Here is a 12,327-nt window from a genome sequence, read left to right on the forward strand (position 1 = left end):
AGCATTTCCGTTATAGCTGGTCCACAGTTTCCTTAATGAACAGGACTCCCAGCATTTCCGTTAGAGCTGGTCCACAATTTCCTTAATGAACAGGACTCCCAGCATTTCCGTTATAGCTGGTCCACAATTTCCTTAATGAACAGGACTCTCACCATTTCCATTAGAGCTGTGCCACAATTTCCTTAATGAACAGGACTCCCAGAATTATGTGATCACAGAAAAACAGGTCCTTGATCTGGACAGTCTCTTTCTTACTTTTAAATGAAGCTTTATTGTTGTCTCAAGGTGAAGTTATGCGCAAACGCAGAGTTCCTGTTAGCCAGGTTCATGCTCATGCACGCCCACTACTAAGACAGGCACCAAATGGGCTATTTAAACAGTGTTACCTGCATATCTGTTATTGTATCTGATCTCCTGTTGCCAATCTGACCTGCCTTGACCATGCTTGAACTCTGCCTGTACCAACCCCTGGCTTGTCTCTGGACTACATCTCTTCCTGCTCCCTACCTGCCTCGCCGTTGCTGACTCTGGCCTGGACTTTGACTTCTCTCCTGTCTGTAGTTCTGGTTTTGACCAGCCTGTTAGTTACTGACCTGGCTTGCCTGACTCTGCTCTACACACTGAGCCTGTGACAATCCTCTGCATGCTGCCATCCTGCAGCCAGGCAAGTGTCTGCTGTCTCTGCCAGTGACCCACCAGCCTGCCATCTCCGCTGCTCTGCGTCCACAGTCTAGCCTGCATCTGGGTGCACACAGACATCTCATTGGCATCTGTCATCATAAGAACTGTCAGGCACTCGTGCCACTCCAGGCTCTTGTACCTCCTTTTACCTTACATGGGGCACTGAGCTGGAGGTGTAAAAGGCCTACCTCTCCACATCAGGCTCCATCATCAGGTATGTGACAGTACCATAAGGCCATGCTGGAGCCTGAGAAGGGCTTGTCCCCCAGGTGAAATCAGCCTGGCACGTTGCAGCATTGATGCAAGCAATCAATGACCCACAAGAGGGGTACATCCGATTTGAGAATCCCCTCCAGACTCTTCCCACGCCTGTGTCTTTAACTGCCACTGCAACCTCCACTGCCCCAGCTGCTTCATCAGGAGCCACAGGTATGATGCTGCCTCCGGAACTCCTAGTGGCGATCGTAGCAAGTTCTGAACCTCCCAAAACGCATGTGAACTATACTTTTGATACAACCTCACACCTCTCTAGAGGCAACCAAGGTGGGGTTCCTCATATCACTACCTCAAGGTGAACCCCAGACCTGGGCTCATCACTTGCTGAAGAATGAGGAAGCCAAGCTGTCAACCTTGAATCTCTTCTTCGACACTATGGCACAGTTGTATGATGATCCTCAGCGAGCCGCATCAGTAGTGGCAGTCCTCCATTTGCTTCAGCAAGGCCACAGGGCAGTGGAAGATCATGTGACTGGATTGCTGACGCCAGCTGGAATGACGCTTCCCTGCATTATCAATTCTGCCTGTGCCTTGCTGAACCCCTCAAAGGTAAACTGGCTTGTGTAGGGGTGCCAAGGTTGCTGTAGGGGTGCCAATCTTGCTGGAGGGATTTATTAATCCGTCAATCCAGATTGTTAATTCTTAGAAAGTGATGGTAGGAAAGGTACTCTGGTCAAGCTGTCTAAGGCTCCACCACCATCGAATGTGCCTCCAGCCCTTCCATCTTCACCTGCCATTGAAGAACCTGGGCCAATGCAGTTGGGGTTACTATGCAACTTCTTAATACCTGCAGAGCATCATCACCGCCGGCGGCAGAATAATCTGTGTCTCTACTGCAGAGAAGTGGGTCACTACGTGCAGAACTGTCCACTGAAGAGTGTCTAACCATCTCACCTGCTAATCTGCCACCTGTGCCTTCTAGTTCCATTCATGTTGCTCTCCCCATCTCACTTCAGCTTCCGGGAAGAGCCATTTCAGTCTCCACCATAATGGATTCAGGAGCTTGCAGTTGTTTTATTGACCTGACTTTTGCCACCCAGTACCAGATACCCTTGCAGGACAAAGCTCAGGGACTCTCTAGGTATCTGGCTGATGGATCCTGTATACAATCTGGAACAGTTACTCAGGAGACTATTCCTTTACCAGTTATGACATCCCCATCTGGCAAATGTTGCACCCGAATGCCATTTCATCACCTCTGTTCCTGCTCATTCTGGGTATACCTTGGTTCAGGCACACAACCCCAGTATTAAATGGGTTTCTGGCAAAGTGGACTTTCAGTCTTCTTATCGCCATGAACATTTCTTTCCAGAACCTCCAGTCCAACCCTTACTCGTATTCCTTTGCCAGTTATGACATTCCCATCTGGCAAATGTTGCGTCTAAATGCCATTTCAACACCTCTGTTCCCAGCCATTCTGAGTATACCTTGGTTCAGGTGGTAAGTTCTTCTTACCACCATGAACACTTCTTTCCAGAACCTCCAGTCCAACGCTTGCTCTTTTTCCTTTACCGGTTATGACATCCCCATCTGTCAACTGTTGCACCTGAATGCCATTTCATCACCTCTGTTCCCGGCCATTCTGGGTATACCTTGGTTCAGGCACACAACCCCAGTATTAAATGGGTGTCTGGCAAAGTGGACTTTCAGTCTTCTTACCGCCATGAACATTTCTTTCCAGAACCTTCAGTCCAACCGTTACTCTTATTGCTTTACCAGTTATGACATCCCCATCCGGCAACTGTTGCACCTGAATGCCATTTCATCACCTCTGTTCCCGGTCATTCTGGGTATACCTTGGTTCAGGTGGTAAGTTCTTCTTACCACCATGAACACTTCTTTCCAGAACCTCCAGTCCAACCCTTGCTCTTATTCCTTTACCAGTTATGACATCCCCATCCGGCAACTGTTGCACCTGAATGCCATTTCATCACCTCTGTTCCCGGTCATTCTGGGTATACCTTGGTTCAGGTGGTAAGTTCTTCTTACCACCATGAACACTTCTTTCCAGAACCTCCAGTCCAACCCTTGCTCTTATTCCTTTACCAGTTATGACATCCCCATCCGGCAAATGTTGCGTCTGAATGCCCTTTCGTCACTTCTGTTCCCCGTCATTCTGGGTATACCTTGGTTCAGGCACACAACCCCAGTATTAAATGGGTGTCTGGCAAAGTGGACTTTCAAACGTCTTACCACCATGAACACTTCTTTCCAGAACCTCCAGTCCAACCCTTGCTCTTATTCCTTTGCCAGTTATGACATCCCTATTTCGCAAATGTTGCATCTAAATGCCATTTCATCACCTCTGTTCCCGGCCATTCTGGGTATACCTTGGTTCAGGCACATAACCCCAGTATTAAATGGGTGTCTGGCAAAGTGGACTTTCAGTCTTCTTACCGCCATGAACACTTCTTTCCAGAACCTTCAGTCCAACCCTTGCTCTTACTGTGCATGGACTCTGGTGCAGAATCACGCCAATTCCTTCTGGAAGTTCATCATGACTTCCTGGACGGAGCTGGTACATTTCCATCACACGGACTCTACAAGTGCCCGATCAAGTTGCTACCCGAGGCTTAGGGAGAATATTTTCTTTGTTGGAACGTGAACTGGAGGCACTGAAGGATTAAATAGATTGTAGCTTGAGCAAAGGATTAATTTATCCATCCCTTCACCTCACCAGCAGGGATAGGTATCTTTTTGGTGGAGAAGAAAGGTCACCGCCTCCACCCCTGCATGGCTAACCGAGAAGTGAATAAAATTACAGTTACAAAAACCCCTCTTTTGGTCCCGGAATTGTTCCAGAGGCACAGATCTTACATGGTTAAATAGTTTGGCTGAAAAAAGACAAAAGTCCATCTAGCTCAACCATCAATCCTTGCCATTTCTTCCCCAGCTAAGTGACACCCACCCGCCATCCACATGATGGAAAAGAAAATGTGATCCATCAGAGAAGGCCACTTTCTTTCAAGACTCCTCCTAAGACTTTCTGCTCTCTAATTCCCGTGTCACCTCCTCCCATGCTCGCCTCCAGGACTTCTCCCGAGCTTCTCCCATCCTATGGAACTCCCTACCCCAATCTGTCCGGCTATCTCCTAATCTATCCATCTTTAGACGATCCCTGAAATCCTTTCTCTTTAAAGAAGTCTATCCTGCTTCTACCTAGTAAACTGCCATTTATTTCCTCCATCAGCTCCTCCCCCCCACAGCTATGACCTTTCCTATCGCTCATCCCTTCCTCCTAGATTGTAAGCTCTCAGGATCAGGGCCCTCTGTTTCCTCTTGTACCAAATTGTATTGTAACTGTAATGTCTGCCTTCATTTTGTACAGCACTGTGCATACTGTTGGTGCCATATAAACCCTGTATATTATTAATAAAAGCTCCCTGGTCCAGTTCTGATGCTCACGTACCCATTGTAGGCCCTTTTGGCACAGCATGGACACCCTGACCCGTCTTTGGCTTTACAGCCCCATACACAACAAACGGTGTTGTCCATTTTTTTGGGCTTTTAACGCATTGACTTCAGGGACAACATGTTCATTTGCTGCCTAATATATCCCATTGACTTTTGTAGCAAGATAATCCATGATATTCACTTTACCAATCAGTGATCTTAATGTTATGGCTGATCGGTGTACAGACCATACCCACCCACCACAAGGGTGGGGCCACACTACGGGACGGTTCTTGTGGCTGCAGTTCCTCTGAGATCCACAAGGTCGTGATCTCACTTCTACCCAGACAGGAAGTCTCTATGGAAGACAGGAAGTGATGTCAGGGACAGACAGGATGTGATGTCAGGTATATAGAGGAAGTTTGGGGTGAGTGGCGAGTCGGGAGGAAGTAGAGAGGAGACTTTGCTGAAAGTGACAGCAGAGGAGGTAATAAGAACTTATTTTATAATTACGCAGATTGGGTTAGGGAGTTCCAGAGGATGGGAGAGGCTCCAAGGAAGTCCTGGTGGTAAGAATGGGAGCAGGTGATGAGGGAGAGATAGAGATCAGGAGGTCATAGGAGGAGCGGGGTGGCGGACACTGAATGGAAACCAGTGGAGGGATTGGCAGAGAGGGGTGGAGGACACTGAATGGAGGCCAGTGGAGGGATTGGCAGAGAGGGGTGGAGGACACTGAATGGAAGCCAGTGGAGAGATTGGCAGAGAGGGGTGGAGGACACTGAATGGAGACCAGTGGAGGGATTGGCAGAGAGGGGTGGAGGACACTGAATGGAAGCCAGTGGAGGGATTGGCAGAGAGGGGTGGAGGACACTGAATGAAAGCTAATGGAGGGATTGGCAGAGAGGGGTGGAGGACACAGAATGGAAGAGGGGTGGAGGACACTGAATGGAGGCCAGTGGAGGGATTGGCAGAGAGAGGTGGAGGACACTGAATGGAGGTCAGTGGAGGGATTGGCAGAGAGAGGTGGAGGACACTGAATGGAGGTCAGTGGAGGGATTGGCAGAGAGGGGTGGAGGACACTGAATGGAGGCCAGTGGAGGGATTGGCAGAGAGGGGTGGAGGACACTGAGTGGAGGGATTGGCAGAGAGGGGTGGAGGACACTGAATGGAAGCCAGTGGAGGGATTGGCAGAGAGGGGTAGAGAACACTGAATGGAGGCCAGTGGATGGATTGGCAGAGAGGGGTGGAGGACACTGAATGGAGGCCAGTGGAGGGATTGGCAGAGAGGGGTGGAGGACACTGAGCAGTTGGTCAGGTGGATGCGTCTGGTAGAAGCATTTATGATGGACTGAAGGGGGGAAGTCTGTGCAGAAGTCGGCTAACAGAAGGAAGTTTCAGTAGTCAAGATGGGAGATAAGCTGGGAGTGAATGATTTGTCATTGGATAAGAAGGACGTATTTTGTGTGGAGAAGATGGGTGCAGGAATGGGAGATAACGGAGAAAAGATATTATAGTGGAGAGATTGGTGGAGGGAACATATTACAGGGAGGACAGATGAGTAGTCAGCCTGGGAGGAACATTTCCTGGATGGGGAAATACAGGTTCACCTGCAGTCTGTCAGGAGCGTTGTCAGTAGATGCCATCTTGTCTGCACCTTATATAAGTGCTGAGCTTAAACGGCAAGGAAGTTTATGGAAAAAAGATTACTTTCAATAAAAATTGACATTGCAAACGTCCCTCAATGGGAATATGTGATGGAGGAGTGTTTGACAATCTTATTCAGATTTCTTTACTGGTAGTATAAAAACGAAGCAAAAGTAGCTCAATAGACTCCCAGACCCCTAAAACCATAGCAAACCCTAAACTGAATGTTCCTCTGTGTGGAATCCCACTGGGGGCCGTTCTTCCATGATAGAGACCCTCATTCTCTGTTATCAATTATTGGTCTACAGGAAACCTGTATAGATCACATAACCAATGAGGATGGAGGAGGACCGGAGTCACATGACTGAAAGGATACTAAACCTCACCCTGGAGATCATCTACCTGCTGACCGGAGAGGTGAGGAGGATTCTGGGAGGTCACATGACATCACTCTTATCTCTATTAATAAAACACAGACCTGACTGGAGAGGTGAGGAGGATTCTGGGAGGTCACATGACATCACTCTTATCTCTATTAATAAAACACAGACCTGACCGGAGAGGTGAGGAGGATTCTGGGAGGTCACATGACATCACTCTCATCTCTATTAATAAAACACAGACCTGACCGGAGAGGTAAAGAGGATTCTGGGAGGTCACATGACATCACTCTTATCTCTATTAATAAAACACAGACCTGACCGGAGAGGTGAGGAGGATTCTGGGAGGTCACACAGACCTGACCAGAGAGGTGAGGAGGATTCTGGGAGGTCACATGACATCACTCTCATCTCTATTAATAAAACACAGACCTGACCAGAGAGGTGAGGAGGATTGTGGGAGGTCACATGACATCACTCTCATCTCTATTAATAAAACACAGACCTGACCGGAGAGGTGAGGAGGATTCTGGGAGGTTACATGACATCACTCTCATCTCCATTAATAAAACACAGACCTGACCAGAGAGGTGAGGAGGATTGTGGGAGGTCACATGACATCACTCTCATCTCTATTAATAAAACACAGACCTGACCGGAGAGGTGAGGAGGATTCTGGGAGTCTAACATGATGTTCCTATTGGTTCCCCAATACAGAGATTTCCTCTTCTGAAGTCAGATGATCATATGACCATCACAGTGCCTCCATGTGACTCCCTAAACCCTGAGAGACACAACATGGAGAAGATTCTAGAAGTCACCAAGAAGATGATGGAGCTGCTGACAGGAGAGGTGAGCGGTGCCGGGAATTCTGGGACATTCTCCAGTAACAGACAAGGGATGTGTCTGGATGGTGACTGTATCATTGTGTGTGTCAGGTTCCTATAAGGTGTCAGGGTGTCACTGTCTATTTCTCCATGGAGGAGTGGGAGTATTTAGAAGGACACAAGGACCTCTACAAGGACGTCATGATGGACAATCAGCCGCCCCTCACATCACCGGGTAAGAGGAGACTTTATTGGAAAGGAGAGAGCAGTACGGAGGATCCACCTAGATCCCCCATCATCTGATAAACACATAGAAACAATGGATTCAGTCAGTGTGTTTGTTTCCTACAGATGGATCCAGTCATGGGAACCCACCAGAGAGATGTCCCCATCCTCTGTATTCCCGGGATTCCACACAAGAAGGTCACACCATCCCTCACCATCATCAGGTAGGTGAGGAACAATCACTGATAGTATCATTAGGATCTGTACATTATCTGCATTGTTACCATTGATGTCATTTTTATTATATATTCAGAGTGGAAACCTGAGAGATTCTACCGTTGAGGTTAAAGAAGAGATGGGAGAGGAGGAGGATGGAGTGATGGAGGAGTCAGAATTTCTTTATGATCTCTACCAGGACATCACGGTGGGGTCAACTGGCTACAGAAACCCACCAGAGAGATGTCCCTGTCCTTTGTATTCCCGGTATTCCACACAGGAGGATCACAACTATGCAGAACATGATCAGGTAGATGAGGAACAATCACTGATAGTTATATTTTATACACGGCATGCTTGTTTGCTACGATAAATTTATTTATATCTTTAGAGCAAAAACCCCATGGATTGTAATATTGTTAAAGAAGAGCTCACAGAGGAGGATGAGGAGTATGGTGTGATGAAGGAGCTTTGTAAAGGACACCAGGATCTCTACAAGGATGTCATGATGGACAATCAGCCGCCCCTCACATCACCGGGTAAGAGGAGACTTTATTGGAAAGGAGAGAGCAGTACGGAGGATCCACCTAAATCCCCCATGTCACAGATCCAACCCACACGCACACGCCCACTCCGAAGATATGAGCTCGAGCTCAAGTACCCAGAAGTCACTTATTAATTTTATGATTTAATATCCTGAAAGTTGGCAGAGCATAAAATATGTACAAAGTATAAAAAATAACAGAAAATACAAGAAATACAAGAAGACACACAATTGGCTATTCACTATAAAATAAAAGGAAATAAAAGACAGAAATAAAACCTTTACCAAGTGTTATCCTGCGACTGGTGCAAGTCAGAGAAAGTCGGCGATCCGCCAGTCAATAGAACCGGCTCCGTATGAATCACACCGTCCATATCCCAAGTCAATTTATGGGAATATGGACATAGGCTGGACATTAGCTCTTAGCCAATCGACTCTGGGGGGTGTTCCTGTACCAGCCCACAGGACGTTCTGGGTGCTGAAATGCCCAAAGTCGATCGGACCAGGAACGGTTTGAATCACCAAGTCATGGATTGAATTTCCAAAACCAGCGCATCAGTCCAATCGCGACTGTACCGATCACTGTTCAGCTGTCGCAATCGAGCGCCACATAACCATTTTATGCATTTCTCTGGCATTCTACATAGTCTACAAATACAGTTTTACATGCAGGTGTAGCCTACAGTGTGTCCAATAAGAAGGAAGTATTTTCATCTCTCTGCAACTAATATTTTAGCTTTTATGAGGGATGAAACACACTCCTTTGATCTGCTGATATACTTTAGAGCTCCTAGACAGATCGGAGCCCTCTCTTGGTCTCCCACTGCCTCTGAAGCCGAAATGTCTAGAAGTAGATGACAAGTCTTATTGGCATCCAGGTGTCACCTCCAGTCTAGAGGATGCTCTTTCTCTTCAGATGCTAATTGGTGACCATATGTCTCTGACTTAATTCTGAACACATCTTATATTAACATGGAATGAAGCTAAACCTACAATGTCATATTTCTACAGATAACATCTCAGCTACTCAAATCTTTACATTTATGTCACACCCCATCATCTGATAAACACATAGAAACAATGGATTCAGTCAGTGTATGTGTTTCCTACAGATGGATCCAGTCATGGGAACCCACCAGGGAGATGTCCCCGTCCTCTGTATTCCTGGGATTCCACACAGGAAGGTCATACCATCCCTCACCATCATCAGGTAGATGGATTCAGTCATGGGAACCCACCAGAGAGATGTCCCCGTCCTCTGTATTTCCGGGATTCCACACAGGAAGGTCACACCATCCCTCACCATCATCAGGTAGGTGAGGAACAATCACTGATGATAAATATGATTTATACGCAGCATGTTTTTATAATGAATGTTTTATTATGTATTCAGAGTGGAATCCTCGCGGATTATAATATTGTTGTTAAAAAAGAGATAGAAGAGGAGGATGATGAGGAGTATTGTGTGATGGAGGAGCTTTCTGAGGAACACAAGGATCTCTACAAGGAAGTCATGATGGAGCCACCTAATACCAGGAACCCACCAGAGAGATGTCCCTGTCCTCTGTATTCCCGGGATTCCACACAGGAAGGTCACACCATCTCTCACCATCATCAGGTCGGTGAAGTTGAGGGTCGGGAACATAAAGTGATGGAACACTCTGACATGTGGAGACGATGTGTGGACTCTACAAGATGAGATGTTCTATGTGATCTCACATCATAAATCCTTCTATGTTACAGATGTTATTTTCTGCCATTCTGTTGGTTTAGGGTGAAGATCTGATGGACTTGAAAGTTGAGGGTGAAGTAGAAGAGACGTATGTGAGGGATGATCAGCAATATATGGAGGAGGCTGGAATGAGGAGGACATTCCTAGAGGAGGACACTCCTACAGAGATCAGCACAGGTGACCAGAATATATTCTTCTCTTAGTTCTGCTCTGTATATTGGTCTAGAGTAGGGAAGAGTTGAGTGATATAGATCAATAATAGGTTGGTAATAGTGCTGAATATCACCAGAAGCCTAGACCTATGGTCACTTGTTCTATGGTAGTGGGTCTACAAGTCTAAACTTTGACCCTCTTGTCCATCAGAGATCACATGACCCAGTGCCTAGGCTTGTGGTTATGTAAAGAGCATGTTCCCCCCCCCCCCCAGCCCCCATTGGTTCCTGCTCCTCTGACAAGGCGGTGTAAATGTAGAAGTGATCTGGGAGGAGGAGTAAAGGCCCTTTGACTGAAGAGGGGAAGAGTCCCAGCTGGTTGGGACATCCACAGAGAACATCTGCTCCCCCCTATCTCCCTGATCCAGATGGAATCTTGATGGAAGTGAACTAACCCTCTCCTATCTATTGATGATGTTTTTCTATTTTTCCAGGACCCGCCATGGAGAAACCCTCAAAGGATCGTCTCACTTTATCTCCAGGTTGTAAAATGGAAGATGAGGACATCACAGGAGATCACATGGAGGAAGGCGGGAAATGTTTTTTACCAAAGTCCTGTCCTTTTGAACATCAGAGATTGCACACGGGTGAGAAGATATTTGCTTGCCCCGAGTGCGGGAAGTGTTTTCCTCGAAGATATGACTTTGTTTTACATCAGAGATCTCACACGGGGGAGAAGCCGTATTCTTGTCCTGAGTGCGGGAAATGTTTTGCAATAAAATCAAATCTGGCAAAACATCAAAGAACTCACACGGGGGAGAAGCCATTTTCCTGCCCTGAGTGCGGGAAATGTTTTTCACAGAAGGTCCATCTTATTTCACATCGGACATGTCACACGGGTGAAAAGCCATATTCCTGTTCTGAGTGTATCAAATGTTTTACAAAAAAATCAGACCTTGTAAAACATCAAAGAACTCACACGGGTGAGAAGGCGTATTCCTGCCCCGAGTGCGAGAAATGTTTTTCACAGAAAAATTCTCTTGTTATTCATCAAAGGTCCCACACGGGGGAGAAGCCGTATTGTTGCCCTGAGTGCGGAAAATGTTTTTCTCTCAAGTCCCAACTTAACAAACATCTGGGATCTCACACAGGTGAGAAACTGTATTCCTGTTCTGAGTGTGGAAAATGTTTTAGAGAAAGAAATGACCTTCTAAAACATCACAGAACTCACACGGGTGAGAAGGCGTATTCCTGCCGTGAGTGTGGGAAATGTTTTTCACATAAGTCCCATCTTAACGCACATGAGAGGACTCACACGGGTGAAAAGCCATATTCCTGTCCCGAGTGTGGAAAATGTTTTACACAAAGATCAGGCCTTCTACAACATCAAACAACTCACACGGGGGAGAAGGCGTATTCCTGCCCTGAGTGCGGAAAATGTTTTTCACAGAATGCTCATCTTAAAATACATCGGAGGATTCACACAGGTGAAAAACCATATTCCTGTCCAGAGTGCGGGAAATGTTATCCACAGAAATCAGACCTTGTTAAACATCAAAGATCTCACACGGGGGAGAAGCCATATTCCTGCTCTGAGTGCGGGAAAAGTTTTTCACGCAAGTACGATTTTAATAAACACTGTAGTTCTCACGCAGTTGAGTAGATGCATGGCTTCTTAGTGTAGAAAATGCCCTTCATGAAGGTCCAATCTTACTGAACATCAGATATGCTACACAAGGGGAAAGCTGTTTTTCTGCCCGGAGTGCAGGAAATTTTTATCCGCAAAAATCAGAACTTGTCAAACATCAATGATCGGACGCAGGAGAGAAGCCGTATTCCTATCCTGAGTGCGGAAAATGTTTTTCACAGAAAGCTCATCATCCTAAACATCAGAGAATCCACACCACCCTGGAGGAGTGTCCTGAGTGCGGGAAATGTCTTCTATATGGATGATATGTTGCTGTACATCAGAGATCTCACACTGGGAAGAAGCACACCTTGATATACACCTCAGAAAACACGTGGCTGAACCCTCCTCTGATCTTTATCATGGAAGGTAGACTTTGAAGCCTTTAGTTAGATTTTTTAAGTCCTCATAAAGTTCTGTCTGGTTTACCCTGAGAGGAGAAAATGTTACTGCTGGTTTAGGCAGCTTCATTTGCTTGGAGAGTGCCACTTGCTGAATGAAAGTGGAAAATATGGCATTTCTAAATGTAACATTTCATATATAGCTGATAAAAATGCCAATATAATCTGA

The 12,327-nt window shown here is 46.4% G+C and overlaps 2 protein-coding genes across 2 annotated transcripts in view; both read left to right on the top strand.

The window, feature by feature from the left end:
- The window catches only part of LOC149465089 (uncharacterized), a 28,409-nt gene extending 16,082 nt beyond the window's left edge, over positions 1-12,327 (top strand). The window contains 1 exon segment of the mRNA XM_089673761.1: positions 10,661-12,327. Within this exon segment, the coding sequence (XP_089529887.1) occupies positions 10,661-11,733 (1,073 nt within the window). The 3' untranslated portion in view covers positions 11,734-12,327.
- LOC149465091 (gastrula zinc finger protein XlCGF53.1-like) lies at positions 4,355-7,328 on the top strand. Its single transcript, XM_089673751.1, has 3 exons — positions 4,355-4,837; positions 6,303-6,411; positions 7,092-7,328. Exons 2-3 carry the CDS (start codon positions 6,328-6,330, stop codon positions 7,320-7,322), a joined length of 315 nt encoding a protein of 104 aa, XP_089529877.1. The 5' UTR covers positions 4,355-4,837; positions 6,303-6,327; the 3' UTR covers positions 7,323-7,328.

This window comes from Staurois parvus, unplaced genomic scaffold (genome assembly GCF_062004578.1).
Source record: "Staurois parvus isolate SC_StPar_1 unplaced genomic scaffold, SC_StPar_1.0 ptg000144l, whole genome shotgun sequence".
Classification (NCBI taxonomy): domain Eukaryota; kingdom Metazoa; phylum Chordata; class Amphibia; order Anura; family Ranidae; genus Staurois; species Staurois parvus.